The sequence below is a fragment of the Rhineura floridana genome, chromosome 19 (assembly GCF_030035675.1).
Source record: "Rhineura floridana isolate rRhiFlo1 chromosome 19, rRhiFlo1.hap2, whole genome shotgun sequence".
NCBI lineage: Eukaryota > Metazoa > Chordata > Lepidosauria > Squamata > Rhineuridae > Rhineura > Rhineura floridana.
Window position 1 is genome coordinate 12,278,770 of NC_084498.1, and position 21,741 is coordinate 12,300,510.

General features: G+C 42.9%; 2 protein-coding genes across 5 annotated transcripts in view; one reads left to right on the forward strand and one right to left on the reverse strand.

Moving 5' to 3' along the window:
* The window catches only part of GLT1D1 (glycosyltransferase 1 domain containing 1), a 147,047-nt gene that overhangs the window by 116,893 nt on the left and 8,413 nt on the right, over nucleotides 1–21,741 (forward strand). The gene's annotated exons all lie outside the window — the stretch shown is intronic.
* The window catches only part of LOC133373538 (transmembrane protein 132D-like), a 456,085-nt gene continuing 444,022 nt past the window's right edge, over nucleotides 9,679–21,741 (reverse strand). For all 3 annotated transcript variants that reach the window (XM_061603509.1, XM_061603508.1, XM_061603507.1), the window contains exon 9: nucleotides 9,679–11,118. In XM_061603509.1, the coding sequence (XP_061459493.1) occupies nucleotides 9,934–11,118 (1,185 nt within the window). In that variant the 3' untranslated portion in view covers nucleotides 9,679–9,933. The remainder of the gene's footprint in view (nucleotides 11,119–21,741) is intronic.

Below are 21,741 nucleotides of genomic sequence, written 5' to 3' on the forward strand. Positions count from 1 at the left end.
TCACATAGGCATGGACGAATCTGTCAAATTTGGTTCCCCAAATTTCTCATTTTTTCCAATCAGAAATTCAGTTCTACACATTTCCTCAACAATTTGCATTTTTTCTAATATTTTTTAAATCTTCATGAAAATTCATTAGCATTTTAGTGCAAATTTCTCCTAATAAACTCATTTTTGTAAACTATCTCTTGACTAACGTACACATTTTTCAAGCAATTTCACCTAACATAATGCATTTGGGCATGTTTTCACATACATGTGCTTTTATGCTCTCCCCCCCTCCCCCAGTATACTGTATGCATTTTGTACATGCTGTTTGGTTGGAGAATTGCATCACAAAATTCAGTGAATTTTGGAGGGTAGCTGTGTTTCAGTTCTCATGCTAGTTTGTGAATTGGGTAATCATGAACATGCAGACAAAGCTGAATGTCTCCTCCATCCCCACCCTCACAACACGTTGACAGATGGGAGACCCACTTTCCCCAACCTTGTGCCATTCCTATGTTGTTGGACTACAACCTGCTTCAGCGCCAGCCAACATGGCCAACGGTCTTGGATGATGAGAGTTGCAATCCAGCAGCATCCAAAAGGCATCAGGTTTGGGAAGGCTGCTCTACAAGTTTAGGTTGCTAGTCCTACTCCAAGTAGACCCATTGAAGTTAATAGAACCTACATTAGTCCTGTCTATTAACTTCAGTGGTCTCCTCTGAGAAGAACTTGGTTGAATACAATCGTCATGATTATTTCTAAATCTGCATCTTTAAACGTAAATTAGCAAGTACAACATTTATGCAAAGCTGCTAATCCTCTTTTTTGTCAATGTGTTCAGTGGCCACCTTTGTGCCAGCCCCAACTAAACAGATTCTTTCAGGCTCTGCTCCTGCTAGTATATTCTAAAATCAGCCGTTGGCCAACCAGTTCAGGGGAGGCAGAGAGCAGTCTTCTCTCTGGGCTAGATGATTGTCAGCTGGCTGCCTCCTCTCTCCTCCAGAGGAGACTAACACCAGCAAAAGGGAAATGCTGGGGGGGGCAATGAAGGTGAGTATCTTCCCAGCTTCCTGGAAGTTCTAGCTGCAGGGGGCTATTTGACTCTGCCCATTGCTCCATCATTTTGCATTTCACTCCTCCCCCCCTGCCCTGCTTTTTCCCACCCAACTCCACTTGGCTGATCTCTGGACTTTTGTTATTACAAAAAAATAAATTAGTAGATCTCTGAAGTTCTTTCCTTGTTCCAAAGCACTGGGAGTTGAAGGTAGTATGCTTCTGAATTCTAGTTGCTAGAAACCATGGGGGGGTGTATAGTGCTGTTGCACTGACGTCCTGCTCGCAAGCTTCCCATAGGCATCTGGTTGGCCGCTATCAAACTTTAAAAAGCAGGGAAATTGGGCAGCTATAGTGAATACACCAGGGGAGCAGGAGACCTGAATTCCTCTCTGAGATATTGTACTGACGTACAGATTTGTCAAAATGCAAACACAATTTGGGTTGGTCTTTCACAGTCCAATCCACTTGCTGTATAGCTTGGAAGAATTTAGTAACATGTGCCTCTGAGCATATGGGGAGTGGTAGAATCCTGGGAAGTGTAGTTAGTGAAGGGTGCTGAGAGTTGCTAGGAGCCGCCCGGTTCCCCTCACAGACCTTCAGTCAGAGTTGTTGACTGTTACACCAGTCTGGCCACTGAAGCTCTGTCAGTGGAATAGGAATCTCCTCTCAACACCCTTCACAAACTACACTTCCCAGGATTCTCTGAGGGAAGCCATGACTGTCTAAAGTAAAGGTCAGGTGTGGGTGTGGCTGCCTGATTAGGCAAGCCCAGCAGCTGTGAGTTTGGCTTTTAGAACACTGATAGTTGGTTCTTACTGAGCATGCCCAATGTTATCATAGGCTTCCAGCCAAAATTTCTTAAATTAATTAAAAATCAGCCAGGCATTTTTTTTAACTTTTAAACTGCAGAAGATGAAGGTCAGAGTATGGGGCAAAGTTAGTATTAGGATTACAGGTACTCTGTGAACATGGCTGATTTTTAATGAATTTCAACAGATTATGAGAACTCTCAGAGAAAAAAGTCCAAAAGGGCTCTGGGTTTTTTTTTTTCTCTTTTTAGACTTTGAACTCTTTTTTTTTTCAATTAATTTTTATTCAAATTTTCAAAATCAAGACAATACAAAAAGAAAAACACAAATTAAAACTAATACAATAAAAAGAAAAAAAAGGAAAAAAAACTATTGACTTCCGATTTGTCGTAGTTCAGCTATAGGTCTATAATATATAACAAACCTGTCTCTTGATAAATTATAAAATCACCTTCCTTCAGCAGTTATCTTAGTTGGTATCAAATCTCATTAACATCATATCATTTTATTCTTCTACAAAAAGTCAAAGAGAAGTTTCCAATCCTTGAGATATATGTCCATCAATTTTTTTCTAGATAGACATGTCAATTAATCCAACTCTTCAAGTCTATTAAATCCAGTAATTTCAAATCGCTCTTCTTCCTTTATCCGTGTTGATTCAATCTTCCACCTTCCATCTTTACGCACCCAATAATCTTGCTGTCATAGTCATATAATAAGAGTCTGATAGGGATTTCCTTCATCACAAATATTTTCTTGCCATCATTTCCGAACATATCACTGAAGTATTGTTGCAGAACCGCATCTCTGTTCCTCTTTTTTACAGAATGCACTAGCACATCTCTTGAAGGGTTTTTCATTGTCACAAAACAGGAATTAATTCTGTAAACTTTATCCATTTCAAGTTCCATCAAATCCTTCCTGTCCATGAATTTTTTCGAACCGATGATATCTTTATCTCCAATCTCTTCACCAATTCCTTCAGGGACAGCGCTGAATTCCAAACAGTAATATTTGTCTCCAGGATCCATCACAGCCAGGAAATCCAAATCTTTTTCCAAGACCATATTTAATCCAATCTCCAGGGCTTGAACCTTCCCTTTAATTTTTCTTTCATCCTTTTTTAATTTTCCAAATTTATCTTTGTTCTCCTTTCTCATAGAATCCTGAATTTCTTTCAGCTCCTGTCTCATTTTGCCAAATTCACTTATCATCACTTGTCTGTTATGTCTGAGTTCTTGTTTTGTTAGCTTAATCTCATTCATTATTTTCTGAAACATATCTAAAGAGAAAGTCCCTTCTTGTACATCCATGATCTCAACCACCTTCTTGATTGTCATTCTTAAAACAAAAAAAAACACAATCCCTTCAATTTCCAATGTCTCAAGCAAAGAACAGTTTATTTCTTTATCCAGTTACAAAGGAGTTAATCTTTCAAGCCAGCTGACGTCACCCTCTAGACAAGACGAACTGCCTTATCTCTTGTATGTCTAAAAGTGCCAAAACAACTTTAATTCACAGCATCCAAATAATTAGTAGCAGGAAGAATGAGCAGATTCGTCAAAAAAAAAGTAAACAGGAAAAAATAGTCCCAGACATATATTACTCAAAAGTCTTATAAATAAAAAAAAAATTCTCTTTAAATTAGAAACCCCTCAGCCGTTTGTAATCTTTATAATGCTGAATTCCATGCCAGATTTTTGCAATAAAAATAAAGGTAAACTATTTCTATTTTCTTCCCCTTAACTCCGTGAATAAAAGAGAAAGCTATGACTCACCCAGGGTTTCTTAATTGCTGGTTCTTTGACAAATCTCTTTAGCTGTATTGATAACAAAATAATGAGAAAAGACAGGAGAATGCTTGCCTGTTAATCCGTTTTTCTTTGAAGAAAAAAAAACAGCTCACTTAATCAGTTGAGCTGATTGGAAATCCTAGCTCCGTCCGAGCTGCTGGAAGACCTTCTTTCACAGAATTCCACCCTCCAACAAACACAACAAAGCTCTGTGGAAAATCTCTACGTTTCTTCCTTATCCGGAAGAAATTTTCCCCAGTCAAAAAGCCCTTCTGACTGGTTTTAAAACTGAAAAAGTTTCCACCAAGACAGGAGCCCGTCCCAGAGGCAGCACAGGCAGAGCGATCCTCCTGGGAAGTTAGACTTTGAACTCTCTGTTCTCTCTGACTGTTTTGTGTATTGCCATGAAAATTGACAGGGTTGTTAAGCAAGCGTTTCTGAGTTCAGGACTATACGTTTTGAAAGTTTTTGTTTTGAAATGAGCTTATGGGATGCATCAGAATGGCATGGGGGTATTTTCAATTTAACATTGCAGAATGTGAAAAATCCACGCTGGCTATAGCATACAGCCACTCTTGTGGCTGTATAATAAAGCTATCAACAGTTGCTGGCCACAATGGCTATGTTCCACCTCCACTGTTGGAGGCAGTATGTCTCTGAATGCCAGATGCTAGGAATCACAAGTGGGGAGAGTACTATTGTGCTCCTGGCTTGCTTACGGGCTTCCCATAGCACCTGGTTGGCCTTTGTGAGAACAGGATGCTGGACTAGATGGGCCTTTGGCCTGATTGAGCAGAGATCTTCTGATGTCTTGATGATCTTAAAACATAACACCAGCTCTGGAGAGTTCAAGAGCACAGCCAATTATAACCCATTAATTATGGACCTGGATGGAGTTTATTGTATCACATCAATGTTTGTGCCATCACAAAAGCTTTGTGATTGGCCTAGTCACCCATCTGGCTCTTGGATGAAGCTCTCGCAGATGATACACAACCAAATGCTTCTCCACTGTGCTGGGAGGGAGAGAGAAGCTCAGTGGTAAACCAATTCAACATGAAATGTGTGCATAGGAAAGCAGGGAGGTTCTCTGTAAAGAATGCCTCCTCCCCCACTGAATAATGGCAGCTTAATACTGTTTGCCTGAAAGAATAGAGACAAAAAGGGGCTAGTTTGACCTTGGGATGCAGATGGACGGGAGGGAACGCATGCCAAACGCTAAGAGGAAAGGTATTGATTGGACCTGAATGGAATGAAAGATAACTGTAGGTTGTAAGGTGTAATCAATGGGTAAGGAGAAGTGAATGAATGAGCAGGGAGGAGTTGGCATGAGGAGAATGGTTGGTTGCAATCAATTGGGCTGAAGACAATGAAAGAGTGATGGAAATGGTCCAGGTGTGAAGAGGAAGCTGCCTTTTACTGAATCAGACCCCTGGCCCATCTAGCTCAGTTCTGACTGGCAGCCTTTCCAGGGTTTTGGGCAACGGACATTCCCAGCCCCACCTTGAGATGCCAGGAATGGAGCCAAGAACCATTTTGCATGCACAACATGTGCTCTATGCCATTGAGCTCTGGCCCTTCCCCAAATAAATATCCAACTTAAAATCTCCAGGGCTTCAGGCAGGGGACATTCCCAGCCCTACCTGGAGATGGTGGAGATTGAACCTGGGACCTTCTGCAAGCAGAGCAGATGCTGAACCCTTGGGCTGTGGGCCCCTCCCCAAATACAAATCCAAGTTAAAGCCTGATATAGGGACGCAGGAACCTCCCTTATGTAGAGTTAGACCACCGGTCCATTTAGCTCAGGATTGTCCTTCCCCGTCCTACCTAGAGATGCCAGGGATTGGACTTGGGACCACTTGCATGCAAAGCACAATCTCGAACACTGAGCCATGGCCCTTCCAGACAAGAAGGTGGATCTCTCTTGATGGGATGGCAAGGTACAACCCCTGCCCCCCACTGACAGCATGTTTTAAGAAGCAGGCGTTGTGGTGTCATGCGAAGTTCGGCTGAGCTGGAAGCTACGTCGCATGAGTTGGCAAGGACAGAGAACGTGCCAGTATCTCCTCCCTGCCCATTAATATTACCTACCTGAGCCACTTCACTTGCTTCCCTGGTGTTCTGGCCCAAAAGCTGCCTAGATGAAAGGAGTCCTCATCAACCTCTGCGCAAAGGCAAATGCGGAGCTGAGACCAGACCTGGCATGCCTTAGAAGTATCCAGCCATTTCATCCGCACTGCATTTACAGCCTCTGCATAAATGTAATTCAGCAGTTTAAAAATGCATTACCTGCTTCTTTGTACAGCAATCAAGGGGTAAAAATGCTTGGGTTGAGCCAACGTGACTTTCCACATACTTTCCTGTTTTCCTGTCTGTTGTTTTTTTTAAAAACCGCCTCCTGTTTTTGGCACTTGTAAATGTATTCAGATTCTTCCAGTGCTGTTCTCAGTGCCTCAGTTATAGTCTTAAGTTTTGTTTGCAGGCACTGCCGCTTAACTGGAGGGAACAGGATGCTGGACTAGATGGTCCTTTGGCTTGGTATCAGCAGGACTCTTCTTATGACAGATGGAACACAGCAGCTGGTTGAATGGAAAGGGTTGTCTCAGAGAAAGGGTTGGGGAACCTCAGGCACGGGGCCTGAGTGTGGCCCTCCAGGCCTCTCTGTCTGGCCCTCAGGACTCTCTCTAGGCCACACCTCCTCCCTAGCCGCACTCCCTCTCCCCAGCAAACCCTGCTTTGCACTCCCTACCAGTGTTTTTGCTTGGCTGGAATGTGGCTTCATCTCTTAACCCAGGGGTGCTGGGCACCAAATGCGGCCCTCCAGGCCTCTCTGTCTGGCCCTCAGAGCTCCCCCCTGGGACACACCTTTCACTGGCTCTGTTTCACCACATTTTTTGCCTGGATGGAACGTGTCCTTGAACTCTGATAATGCCTCTTGCTTGCCCATATGGAGGACAGCTATGGGGTTGCCAAGGTGTGCAGAAACTAGCTTACCCTACAGTGGTAAAAGTCACATTTGTTGCTTAGGCAGTTCTGTTTACATTCAAAGGCAAACCCAACTAATTCACCCTTGCCCAAACAATACACAAACCAAAATGCAGCTGCCCTTCAACATTTGCACACATGTCCCAAATTTTAAAATGCAGTCCTCCAGCCAAGTAATCTCTCCAGAAATGCGCACATTAGGGTAAAGTGTGCATAAAAATGCATGTATTCATGAAAGTAATATATTAGTGAAAATTGCTTGGAATTTTTTACATGAGGATTTTTTTAAAAATCACCAACTGATGTGGAAATGCAGAGAACTGAACTTCAGGTTAGAAAAATGAGAAATGGAGAGAGACCAAAATGGACAAATTCAGCGTTTGCTACGTACAGTGCAACTGACCACTGGGAGAGAACTGGCTCCTATTGCTTCAAATGCTGATACACCCTTTTCTTTAAAAAGCAAAACAAAAGAATGCTGGGCAAATTCATATGGTGATCCCCTTCCTAACTGCAGTTTTTATTAAACAACAATGAACCAAAACAGCTGCAATACTAAATTTTGCTGATTGCTGTTTTATCTTATATTTGCCCAATGGTAGGACCGGAAGCAGTCAAACAACAGTATCGAGCAGTTTATTCCACAGCAGGCTTCTAAGTTTGCTCTCCTCTCCCCACCCCCGACAATAATTATAACTAAGGCACATTTTGTTGCTTAAACCCATTGTTTGGATGCTCGTTCGCTGCTTTGCTTCATCTGCATTTCATCAATTACTTAAACAAAGTGTGAACATATTTTCTGCAGTTACTTACCGCAGCATTATGAGCGCATGAAGTCATCGTCATAGTCTGCTTGCTGGGAAAAAATAACTTCTGCTCCTAAATGGAATCTTTTGGCTGCCCTGAAGTTTGTTTTCTGGATCAGATTACTGTTAACTGGCAATTATTTTTTTACATTTCATGGAGAGAAATAATCTCCACAGGAAGAGGCAGGTAGCTAGCAGCTCGGTGGGAGAGGGGAAGGTACATCCCGGCAGCATTATATAAATTCTCTAGGGCTATATTTTTAAAGCATTAAAAATTAACTCCATCCCATTTTGGCTTTGTTCCTGCATGCATAACCATCATTTGATGATTGCAACATTAAGTGACAACTTGCATACTTACCAAAGATAAATGTAAGAAAACTCCCAAAAGTTAGAAATTTGCTCATCAAGGAGAGTTACTCTCCTTTCTGATGTGCTAATGTTCTACCTGCATGGATTTCTGGAGAATTCCAGCATGCGATCCTCCACCTCCAGTCCAAAGCAGTAAAGTTTTTACAGAGCTGTGCCATGCGATTATTCTGAACATGTAGATCAGGGCTAGGGAACCTTTCTAGCTCCGTGGGCTCTATCCTTATCAGAACCTAGCCTTGCAGGCCAAATTTGAAAGGTGGGTGGGGCTGCCCACCTGTCAGTCAGCTGACATCTCAATGACATCAGGAGATTGGGTGCTTGGAAGTCCTGAAGTTACATTCAGTTTTTGATGCTATGGAATCCATATTTTGAGTTGGGTGGGGGGGAAAGTGATTGAGGAAGACTGTACCGAAATCAGATTGCATGGCATACCACCCCTGATTTGTCAGTTATTTCTGCAATTTTCTGACTTTTGTCAAACTCACATTTGAAATTCCAATTTGTCCTTTGAATCACGTTTATTTTTCTGATCCTTTTCCAAAGTTGTGTCATCTGTCCTTTTGCTTTACAATCAATGTCTAAAGGTGGGCAGAATGAATTTCTTGAGATAGAGAAGCGGGATTAGTAGTTTTACAAATGATGAAGCCATCTGTCTGTCTATCTACTTTTAGTGCTTTTTTGAGCAGCAAAAAAAAAAGATGCCTGTACCGTTGAGTACCATATCGAAAAAGCACTACAGTATATATTTGTATGGGTTCAAGGGATCCAAACTAAGATCTGATGACTGTGGGAAGTGCCAGCCCGATGACACAGACCCCTGTGAGGAAAAAAAACACCATAGAAGAAAATGAGCACTGGAGTGTACACTTGCTTCATATCCAAAAGATGCAGAGTATATGAAGTTTAGGTGGTCTCCCTCATGTCTTTCATTTACAACATGGGTGGAGAACCTGAGGCCCAGGGCCAAATGCAATCCTCCAGGCCTCTCTTTCTCCCCAGCCACACCCCTCACTGCCCCTGCTTCATACCCTCCTTCAGTGCTTTTGTATTCTTGTGGCCCAAAAAGACTCCTCACCCCTGTGGTAAACCATTATGATAAATATTTACATAAAAACTTTTCGTTTGCATTTTTGGGCATTCCTAAACCTGCAGCTGGGAAGAATGAAGCAGCTCACACTCTGCTTCTTGGTTAGTCTAACTTTTCAATTCATGTTTTCAACTGGACATTCCCTTTCGCTCATCGTTGGTTGATCCTATTGCCTTTTACTTTTCCATTTATTCCTGCCCAAGTTCTAACTTTGAGCCACAGCCCTGCAATGCTGAGAAATAAAACCTGGGTAAGGGTCCCTCCAGACCATCTTTTAAAATAGTGCATTCATGAGGATTTGTGCTCATGATGGTATTGGAGCAGCTGTACGTGATCCCACTTTCAACAGTCTTTGTGGCTGCAAAAGTTCCGGGGTGGACTTACTGCTCCATTTCCATTCAGGACACGTCCCGTAACTTCCTGCAGAAATCTTGTAACTTTTTCTCCCATAAATGTTCTGGCTTATTTTTTTGGAGCTAAATATCCCCCGCCAGGTGCTAATAATCATGTGCAATAACCTTAGGGAAGTGTCACAGAACAACTAATAAAGCGGAATGATTTGTGGAAGGTCCAGTATAAAGTCACCACTAACACATTATTATTGCATCAATGACGTATTGCAGAATACCCCCCCAAAAAAACAGACTGGAGGGGCCCTCAATTTTGTAACATCCAAACTTTATGTTGCAGTTTGCTGATTAGTACTGATCTCCAGGGCAAGCTATAAAAAAATGAGATCTTATTAGATTGCTAATTTTTTTATTTTTTTATTTTACCGTGTAAGTTGCCTTCAGTTCAGAATATTTCCCCAAACATCTTTCTTAAGAACTAATGAGCACAGAGAACAGTTACTGTTGGGGCCCTCTACTCACTCTCCAACTGGTCCTCAGGGTTCCACTGAAACCAAACCATCCACCATTTTTAATTGTTCATGAATGGTTGTATTTTTTTTAATCCCAGTATACCACATGAAAGGCAGAAAGGTGCGTGGAAAAAAGAAAGAAAGCAAGAGAGCAAAAGGGCTTCTGATGTATTTGTTATGCATTTTCATGTATCCGTTCCATATAGTTCCTTAGTTCTTTACATTTCCCCAGGTCCATGTCCTGACAAACCCATTTGATATCATCCTCACTGCCGGTCAAAATGGAGTTGACAGTGGGGCATCCATCGTCTGAAGAGATGGTGGTGAAGGTGGTGAACTTGACTCGCTTTCGCTTGGAGGTCGGCGAGGTGGTAGGCTCGCTCTTCTGCTCCTTCCCTTCGAGGAGTGCAGCAGGGTCCGAGGACCAGGAGACTTGGCCGTTGAGGTTCTTCTGAGTGTTGGCGTTGAGGAGGTACTTGCTCTCTTCCAAGTCCATGCCTCGGTCAATGGCTGTGATGCACTCCTCCTGCTGCGTAGAAAAACTGAGGTGGTTCTCCAGCAGCTCAGTCCTGTTGCTCAGCCCCACCCAGTCGTGAGAGTGGCTCAACCCTTCCTGCTCTTCAAAGGGAGCCTGCTTGTGCCTGTACTTCAAGGCAAAGGTGATGCAGTTGATAAGGAAGACAAGAATTGCCAAGCAGAAGACACCTAACAAAGCGTACATCCCAATCTCCAAGTCACTTAGGCCCCTGGGAGTCTCCACAAGGTCATTCTCTCCCAAATCTCCATTGCTCCTTGGCAAGTCCACCTGCGCCGGAAAGCTTGTGAAGTCTATTGGGATGTTTTGCATATGGCTGTCATCATCCAGAAGGCTCTCACGGTCCTCTTTCTTACTCAGAATGGACTTCTGTGTGCTGGCTCCCCAGGTTTCCTCTTGACCCACTGATGAGGTGTAATAAGGCCCATCTTGCCGAGACCTTTCCTGAAGAGTTGTCTTCAGGCGCCTGTCGCTGGTGTGGTTCTCCAAGTGCACACCTCCCCTGCCTCGCTTGCTGTTGCTGGCATTGGGGTTGGTGTCATTCTGACCAAACTTGACCTTGATGCTCCCAGTCCCAATGGCCATGACGCTCTTCCTTTTAGACTTCTGACACGATTCGCTGATCACCATCTCCACCCTCACCAACAGACCCTGGCCTTCCGACTCGGCAATAACGAGGGGCCATTTGAATTTGGGGCTCTGGTGGACAGAGACCACTTTCTCATCCAGAGATGTGGCAACCAATGAGAAGTCCTTGTTGTCGTAAATGTCCAAGGGCATAACTGCCCCATCGCTGAACTGGATCCAGCAACTGATAGTGGCTTCCTGGAATGGAAACAACATATATTCTTAATGTCTTGTCATTTAATCCGAGTTGCAGTAAATAACGTCTTGGACACTATTCTGTGGTGTTTGGGACATATTCTCCTCCTGATTCTATTGATTTCCTACATCTGAGCTACATGGACACCACAAAGCCTGCACTGAGCAAACTGGATCCGCTTTCCTTATTTGGTTGCACTGGCAACACTGGGGAAATGCTTTGCAGAAACCCACCCGCTCATTCTCAGTAAATCTCCCCCCCTCCAACTGCTTCCGTGACAGATCAAGGAAATTGCACTTCTAGCCTTGAGCCTTTGCTGGGGAGGAAATTTAATTCTTCACTGAGCCATTCTTTTTTTATTTTGATTCTTTAAGAAAACAAGGACTATGTTTTACATAGTCATCGGTAATAAGATTTGCTTTCTCCAGAAGTGCTAAGAAACTCATCTCCTCTTCTCCCCCTCCGCTGATGCCAGAGGTCTCTGGTGCCTGCTTTGAAATGCTAATAAATTGCATGTCAAACATCATCACAGGCGATTGGATCATTTATTAGTGCTCAGTATTCAAACGGGGAGGGGAAGCACAAGCAATTATTTATTATATTTATGATTTCTAAAAAAACATTTTATACATGATGCAAAGTCTCCTTATATTGCACAGCGGATGACTGAAAGGAGACTTTAGGCTGAGGCTAGACAATTAGCAATACAGTGGGTAAACAGTGCAATTTGGATGCATGTGTGTCATTTTTTAAAAAAGGCTTACTTATGTTAGAAACTTCTTGTGAACAGAAAATTAGCCACAACTGCCAAAAATGGTCAGTTAGAACCTTCCGAACCTTCCTGATGCACTCGATTTCTGTTTGCAGGGAAAGATTTTGGATTTTTTTTGGTTTTGTTTTAATGTGCATTCAAAAGTGCAATGTTTCAACCCACTTCATTCTGCTAAACACACAGTAGCAGATACTATGGCTTCTTAATACTATGGCCACTAATGAGGACTTTGGATTGTATTCAGCTAAGTCCTACTCAGAGCAGATCCATTGAAATGAATGAACCTAAGTTAATCATGCATATTGATTTCAATCGGTCTACTCTCCATAGGACTAGCATTGTCTACCACCTGTTATGTTGAAATGTGTCTGGCTGATTTATCAAAGGAGTGCTCATTTTAAATTGGCATTTTGACCTATAAGCAGAATGCAGGAGTGCATCCTTAATATTTGTCTGGAGTGTATTTTATCTGTCCATGGAGGCGCAGATTTCGGCAGTGAGCCGGGCAGCTTGGTATCAACTACACCTCATACGGAGGCTGCAACCCTACCTCCCTATTCATCAGCTCCCACTGGTGGTACATGCCCTGGTCACCTCTCGATTAGACTACTGCAATGCGCTCTACGTAGGGTTACCCTTGAAAACGGTCCGGAAACTACAACTGGTGCAGAATGCGGCAGCTCGGTTGCTTACAAACAGCCGCCGCTGCAATCACATCACACCAGTGTTATTTCATCTACATTGGCTTCCAGTTGTTTTCCGGGCCCAATTCAAGGTGTTGGTGTTAACCTTTAAATCCCTATACGGTCTCGGCCCAGTTTACCTGAAGGAGCACCTCCAGTACCACCAATTGAGCCGCCCGACTAGATCAGCCACGCAGGGCCTTCTCTCGGTCCCACCAACGAAAACAGCTAGGTTGGTGGGGACTAGAGAGAGGGCATTTTCAGTGGCGGCCCCCACTCTCTGGAACTCCCTCCCGTATGATCTTCGCCATGCCCCTTCCCTGGATACATTCCGCTGAGCCTTAAAAACTTGGCTCTTTGGACAGGCCTTTGGGATCTCTGGGGTGGGCTAATTTTTTCTGTGATTGTTTACTGGTTAAAATTGTTTACTGATTGCCCTACATAGTTTTATGGCTACATTAGTGTTGACTGCATTGTATTTTATTCTGTAACTATATTGTATTTTATTGAATTTTTTAATATGTACGTCGCCTAGAGTGGCTTCTGCCAGATAGGCGACACAAAAATTAAATTTATTATTATTATTATATTATTATTACACATTATTAAAAAAATATTTTCATTTTTGCAAACCCACAATGGAATATTTTACCTTAACTCTGCTTTTTTGAGGTAGAGTGAACCATACCATTTCAGACAGCAGGTAGGTGGTAGTCTTTTTTTTTTTTTTAATTCTCCTCAACCAAAAAAGATAACAGCTACAACACTCAGCACATTAAGGGGAAACATTCTAGCTCTGCTTACTCCCAGCTGTGCTTGTTGAGAGTTTTTCTCCCAGGGGAGCATTCAAAAAACGCCCTGCCTTGAGTCTGAAGTGGTGCAGTCCATTCTACTGCCACTTACGAGATGGTGGGTGGAAATGGGAGGCCTTCTGAGTCCCACATGCCACTCCTCTCCCCTCCCCTCCCCATTATACCAGGTTTGGAAAATCCAGGAACATCCTATTGTCTGCCCATCACAGGGGCTCATATTGGACATTTTCCATCTGTGCCAGAAGGGGAGATTCTGGGGTGGGTGGGACGCCTATTTATTTATTTGTTTGTTTAAAGCATTGTTACCCCACTCTTCACCCCCAAATGGCTGCCAAACCAATGATGATGATTTCCCTGATCTCAGGTTTACAATCTTAAAGACATTGCTCAGAAGGAAAAAAGGAAAAAAGTTTCTCCTTCCTCGATCCTTTAAAAAAAATTGCATTAAAATCCATTTTTAAAAAGGCATCCATGTTTAAAAAGTTATACAACTGTTGTAACGACCAGCTGGGATGAAAACAGTATGGGATGGACCATACCCTATTTTCAGGGTCTCACTAGACTTGGCCCCAGACTCAGAGAGGTTCCTGGTTCAGATCCCAGGACTTTCACGCCAGTGTTTTGCTCCTCACAATCCCTCCTCACTTGTATCATAACCGACTCTATCAGTGTGCCACACTTTAGCCTCTGTGCCAATTCCAGGTTGGGGCAAGATGCTTTCAGTGCATCGCCACCCCCTCTCGCAAGGGGCTTCCTTCCTTCTCCTCCACGCTGTTGTTACTGCTGCCCACACACTTGCTTTTTCCTCTAGGCTCAAACTGTACCACTGTGGGGAGGAGCCACTGCTGAGTGGGAGCACATGCTTAGTCCCAGGTTCCATCCTCTGCATCTCTTGGGAGAGACCACTGCCTGAAAGCCAGGAGAACTGCAGCCAATCAGCATAGATAACACTGAACTAGATGGACCAATGGTCTAAATGTCGCCGGTCACCTGGTTTTCTTTCTTCCCTTGCACTCCATCGCACTGGGAGGATGGATCTGGATATGACTCAGTTTCTCGGAAAGTGAAACGCGCAGCTTCAAAACCAGCTTTTTGAGCTGATTTCAAGGTAGCGCATTTAGCTCCACACATCAGCAAAGGATTAGCTGGCTCTCTCGGATTTCTAGCAGTGTGTCACTTGATGGGCCCTGCTTAGCACTACAAAGAGCATGTGTTTGGAGGGAGGGGGAGAATTTCATTTTGACTGCCCTACCAAAGATTGAGCCTTGGGTTAACTCCCCATACTGCCATCAAATCCAGGCAAAAGAGAGGGACTGGGATGAATAAGCGTCATTTTTCCTGTGAGCAGGAATTTAACCTTCTGTTTGCTTTGATAAAAGGGTTCGGAGGAGGAGAACATAAACTAGTAGTTCTTGGGCCAAATGAAACGCTTAGGATGGTGCCACCTGCATGGGCGCGTGCGCACACACAAGAGACAAGAGAAGTGCATGAGCCAGTGGCAGGCAAACTTAATAGCTTTATCTTTCAACAGCAGTTGCCTTAGAGCAAGTCTTTGGTTTCATTGGACTATCTAGACCTGCCAGGTCTCCCCATTTAGCCTGTGAAGCTATTTTGGCCAAGCCAAGCCACACCTACCTGCCCTACCCACCAAGCCATACCCATGCGGACATATATGCTCACTCATCTGTGCCCACTTGACTGCTTTGATATGCAGAACTGGCCGTGTTACAGGTGCCACATAGAACTCATCTCACACTTCTGAGAAATCATTCTTTTAGTGTGGCAGCCTGCCTTTCTCCCTTCCTATTGACACCAGGCAGGTGCTTTCTGTGTATGCATTTTGGCACCCTCTTAAAACATTTCTGTGTAGGCAAGCCTATCCAGGCACGTAGATGTTGACCTGTTGTAACCTCTTTTGTGTTTACTGCTGATTTTAATTGTGTTTTAAATAGCTTTTAATTACTTGCTTTTAACTGTTCTTATTGATCATTTTTCTTGTAAACTGCCTTGTTATAATCCAGTGGTATATAATTTTGTTAAATAAGTAACTACATAAAATAAAGGTATTGCTCAGCTAAAAGGGGGGTTGCAGGAAGCGCAGACAGGTCACACCTCCAAAACGCTGTGCAGAAGGTTTCACAAATTCTGATGATCAGGTGATTATTGGGTCTTGTGGAGCATTATGCATGGTCTGATGATCATCTGATTGTCAGCACTTTGCAGGCCATGACTTTGCTTGTACAGCTTGATATCAAAACAAGTCCCCTGATGCCACTGTGACGTCGGGATGGCTTGTCAAACTTGGCCTGTGTGGCGTCCCTGATCTAGACCATTTCCCCTCAACCTGATACCCTCTAGTTGTTGTGGGACTACAGTTCCCATCAGCCCAAGTCAACATGGCCAATGATCAAGGATGACAGGAATTGTAGTCCAAAATACCTGGAGAGGACCACATTGGGGAAGGCTGATTTAGACCTAGATTGTTTATTCCATGAGTGACCAGGTGTCTAGTTTTCAGGATCCACTTTGTTTTCCCCCTAGAACACCAAGATCTATCAGTCAGAGCCAGGTGCAAAATGGTGGCTTGTTTGAACTAAGGAACAGGGCGCTGTTTCATACCACAATCTACTCCTAGTTTTCTCTTTAAGCTTTCTTCATTTTGGCAGCTTAATTTAGAATTAAAAAGGCCCTCCCTTTTTTCTTTCATTTGCTATTGTTTTAAAACAATTGGGTACTTGAACCCCTTGCTGATCTCCTGAAAAATCAGTAGATCCCAGTAGATCCCAGTTGGCCTGTCCGTGCTCTACTTGGATCGGCTTCAGCTTTCTGAGATCCAAGGTCTTTCCAAGCTGTTCAACCTGGGCTCCTTTAACTAGAGATGCCAGGGACCAATGGAGACTGGTGCTCGATGGCATTGGTGGGGCAGATGACAGGGAGCCCAACGGTAGGTGGAGCCAGAGCCAATGACAGGCAGAGCTGATTATGTTCCCTTTCTCCTTCCTGCTAAAGAGGAGGATAATGGACTGGTTGTAAGTAAAAAAGCAAGCAGCTGGGGTTGGTCTGAGGGGAAAATGAGACTGGAGCAGCCAGGGGCTGAACCAAGGGTGATGATGATAATTTTCATGTTATATGCCTCATGCCAATGGTCTCTAGGTGACTTCCAAAACATAAAACAGATTTTAAAATATAACATAAAAATTTAAAACCCAAGCAAAAAGGACCTAAAGCACATATCAAGGGCCAAAGGCCTGACAGAAAAGAAAGATCATGTCAATGCCAAACACTTTGTCAGTCACTGAGTCCACACTCCTGCCGATTTAAGGAGAGGGGCAAGGGCTTTCTTTCTCTCATCCTCCTCTTTTTTCCTCAAAGTAGCCCTTTGACAATCAACAGACTTTTCAGAGCCAAATCAGATGTGACAGTTGTCACATAGTTTGGCATTATGCAGCTGGAGAGTCTGCACTGGTGGGGTGGAGCTGAATTGGGACCCTGGCATGGAGAGGGAGCGTTTCCCCCCCCACGGCCCCAATAAAAATTGAACATTTGATTAGCAAGCACGGGAGGGCCTGAGACAATGTGGTGTAGGAGTTAGAGTACTAGACTAGGATCTGGGACACCAGGGTTCAATTCCGACTCAGCCATAAAGCTCACTGGGCCAGTCGCTCTCTCTCAGTCTAACCTATCTCAAAGGGATTGTTGTGAGAATAAAATGAGGAGGGGAAGATTCATGTATGCCACCTTGAGCTCCTGGGAGGAAATGTGGGATATAAATGTAATAATAAATAAATTTTGATTGGGTTAAAGCCCATCTCCATCCATGCTACAGTCCTAGTCCAGCTCAGCTCTCCCACCAGGTAGTTCTGTCCATTTTGGTTGTCTCAGTTCCTCATTTTTCAGTCTTAATTCAGTTCCCCACTATTCTGCAGCAATTCCAGAATTTTAGTTAACATAATTGTCATGAAAATTCATCAGCATTTTAGTGCGGTTTTCTTGTCATAAACACATTTTTATATGCCGGGTTTTTTTTGCAAAGCAATTTTTGCAAAGCAATTTTCCTTAACATAATGCATGCCATTTTCATATATGCCTTTTAAGCACACTTTGCTGTAGTATAATGTATTTTTGCACTCATTGCGAAGCTGGAGAACTGCATTCAGAGAAGTGCAAATTTCGAAGGATGTCTGTGGTTTGGTTTGCATTTTGCTTTGGAAAGTGGAATTAGGTAAGTTTGCCTTTAAATGCAAACTGAATCAAGTTTCTCCTCCATCCCTCAGCAACACCAAGATGCGTGACAAACATCAGGTCCAGCCATAGGCTGACTGAATGAAGGAAGCATTGCTTCTTCTGGTGTGTTCATTTCCCCCCCCCCTTGTGGTGTGTACATATATGCATACACCTCATTGCCACTGCTAAATAAACTGCACACACTTTTGTATTGCTTCAAAAATCTGCCTCATCTGTTCGACCAGAGACGAGCAGGAGACAGTCAATAAAAAGCGATGCCTCTCTCAAACCACATTCAGCTCTACTCTTAACAACTCCAAGTGTGTCTCCAGCTGTAGTCACTGATCAATGATTTATCAAATTTGAGGAATGGATCTTGCTTGATCAATAGACACACATACCTGCTGCCTTCTTGCACTATGTTATTAGGCCTAGGGTTTTCACACAATTCACATTTAAAGGCAAAGCTACATAATTCACATTTCCCAAAACAATACGTGAACCGGAACACAGCCATCCTTTGAAATACGCATTTCTCCAAATTTTCTGATGCAGTTCTATAACCATAAAACCATGTGTATATTAAGGGAAAATGTGCATAAAAATGTATCTAGCATATTTGTGGTGTAGTTTTTGCTGTATGGTGAAGATGCACCTCTTTATCTTGGCCTTTGACTGTTCAAGTGTTTTCGTTTGTGGACCAGCCTCTGAATTTATATGTTCCTGGCTGAAATGGTTTTATTTGTTTCTATAATGCAGCTGTTTTATCTGTTTTTATATTGTTGTATATTATAACCTGCTCTGAGACCTTATGGCGAAGGGTGGGTAAGGAAGCTTACAAATAAATTTATTAGTGAAAATAACATACCAAAAAATCATTCTTTAGGAAAAATTGCTGACATAAGTATAATTCCCAGAGTTCCCTGAAAAGAAAATTGCCAGTGTTCCAAGGAAGCATGATGTAGTAGTAATGGAGGACTTCAATTACCCTGATATCTTTTGGGAGACAAATTCTGCCAAACATGGCCCCTCCCTGACTTGTGTTGAAGAGAACTTTCTCCTACAGAAACTGGAGGAAACAACTAGAGGATAACCTATCCTTGATTTGATTCTAACCAATAGAGATGACTTAGAGATGAAGTGGCAATTGTGGGAACTCTGGGGGAAAGTGACCGTGTTATACTTTATTTATTTATTTATTAAACTTGTATACCGCCCCATAGCCGGTTAACAATAACTAAAAACAAATACAATTTAAAATACATCTTTTAAAAACAATTTAAAACACAATTTAAAAATTTAAAACTATATACTTGAGTTCTTGATGTTAAAGAAAGCAAAAGCTGAGAGTAGCCAGATGAGTACTGCAGAAGTATAGTTTCCAAATTGCGTGAAGTACTAGTTCCCCTCTATTCAGCACTGGTTAGGTACCTCATCTTGGGTACTGCATCCAGTTCTGGACACCACACTTCAAGAAGGATACAGACAAACTTGAACAGGTTCAGAGGAGGGCAACAAGGATGATCAGGGGACTGGAAACAAAGCCCTATGAGGAGAGACTGAAAGAACTGGCGTGTTTAGCCTGGACAAGAGAAGACTGAGGGGAGATGTGATAGCACTTTTCAAGTACTTGAAAGGTTGTCACACAGAGGAGGGCCGGGATCTCTTCTCAATCATCCCAGAGTGCAGGACACAGAATAATGGGCTCAAGTTGCAGGAAGCCAGATTTCGACTGAACTTCAGGAAAAACTTCCTAACTGTTGGAGCCATACGACAATGGAACCAATGACCTAGGGAGGTAATGGGCTGTCCGACACTGGAGGCATTCAAGAGACAGCTGGACAGTCACCCGTCAGGTATGCTTTAACTTGGATTCCTGGATTAAACTCGAAGGCCTTATAGGCCCCTTCCAACTTTACTATTCTATGATTCTATAAGATGGACTGATTGTGAAACCACTCTGGGAAGGGAATAGGGGTCTGTCCTAAGAACTCTCAGCACCCTTAACAATTATGGGTCTCACGATTCTTTGGGGGGATCCATGACTACTGAACAGGGTGGTTCACGACAGATGCTGTTGGAGGTCGCTGATTCACAGGGTCGCCATAAATCGTAGTTGACATGAAGGCACATAACAACAACTACTACTACTACTTAAAGTGCTTTAAATGTATGATTGCAGATGGAGTCTTAAGATCGGAAAATGAGAAACAGAAATCAAAGTTGTCAGATGCATCCATTCTTCTAACATTATCCCTCCTCCTGATTATTTCTCCCCTCTTTGGGGGGTTCTCGTTTGCTGCAGATGCAATTTCCATGAATCAGGCTCATTGGAAACCGGTTTATCTTCTGTTGGGATTTATTTAGAACAATTTCAGAAATATCTCTTCTGCACTAATGGCCTTTTTGAGCAACTTCCCACCCATGGGGAATTGATATGTCCTGTGCGTGTATTTTTGAGTACTTTGGGGGTTTATCTTTATCTTTTATGCACCTTTATTGAATACTATGACATCAACTTTGTATGCTTTTTTCCAGTTATATTGCAATAATACTGCATTTATTTCAAATATTTCTCCACCTCTTTTCTATTAAAAATAACAATAATATTCAAAATTGTTGGCAAAATTCAGCATAAAAACTGCTCAGTATACAACCTTCTCCCGGAGGAATGATCTAAAAGCGTATAAAGTCTGATAGCAACCACCAATCCCTCATTAAAAATCTTGGATAATAATAATAATAATAATAATAGGCTAACTTAGGTTTGTTAATTTCAGTGGGTCTACTCTGTGTATGACTTAGGTGAATACAACCCACTGTTCCTGAGAAGAAGGCAGCGTTGCCACACAACAGGCCAGGATATCATCGTCGTCGTCATCATCTAGAATTCTATGATCATTAAAAATCTTGGATAATATTAATAATATAATTCTATGATTCAATTATAATAATAATAACAATATCCTGGCCTGTTGTGTGGCAAGAGCAATGCCTCCTCCTTCTCATAATGGGTTGTATTCACCTAAGTCATACTCAAAGTAGACCCACTGAAATTAACAAACCTAAGTTAGTCATGTCTATTAACTTAAATAGGTTAGGACTAGAATCAAATACCATCCATTGTCGTATGCTCTGCTCCCAGATCTGGGGCAGGGGGGGAGGGGTGCTTCCTGGGAGTGGTTGGCCTTTGCTGAGGCCAAGCGAGCCTGAACCACTACTGACGTCAATGAGGGAAGAGGACAACTCCATCACGTCCCCTCTTGTGAGAATGCCAATTGCTATCAATTCAACTGTGTGGCAGGGGCAGTCCTGTCCTCCCAACTCAGACCTGGCCTGCCCCCAGATCTGATGGGGGCTTGCTTTTCCCCTTCTCCCTCCCCAACCGTTTTTCCTCACATGCTACGTCTTTTTAGATTGCAAACCTGAGGGCAGGGACTGTCTTACTACTGGTTTTACAAGTCATTCTGTGAGTCTTTTTGGCTAAAGCAGGGTGAGCAATGTTTTCTTCCCAGCCTCTTGGAAGGTGGGTCAGATTTGACTGGTGCCTTTTGCAGTTTTCTGTGCTCCTTTAGCTGCTAAAGGGAGGGATATGAATGATTTAAACAAATAAACAATAAAAGAGTTAATATCAGCCAAAGCTGCCTGGAAAGGGTATTCCTTAACCACGATGACACCACTGAAAAAACACTCTTTCCAGTCACCACTCAATGAACCAGTGAAAATGAGGGTATCCTGAGGAGGTGTTCTGACATCAGTCTTAAATTTTGGGTAATGGAAGAAGGCAATCCTTTGGCTATTGGGGTTCCAAACCATTTAAGGCTTTCAAGGTCCAAACCACCATCTTGAACTGTGATCCCCATAACATACCTGGAGCTAGGGATGGGGGAGAAATTTGATTCGAGTCACATGAAAAGCTGAATTTATCAAATTCGCACTTTCTGAAAAAAAAACATGAGAACTGAAATACAGCCATTCTTGAAAATCCACGTTTATGCACATTCTGCGATGCAGTTCTCCAGCCAAGAATTGTCATGAGTATTTTTTTAAATCACAAATTGCTGCAGAACTGAATTTAAGAATGGACGCATGAGAACCTGAGACGACTGAAATGCTCTATCAAGGATTCAGCCT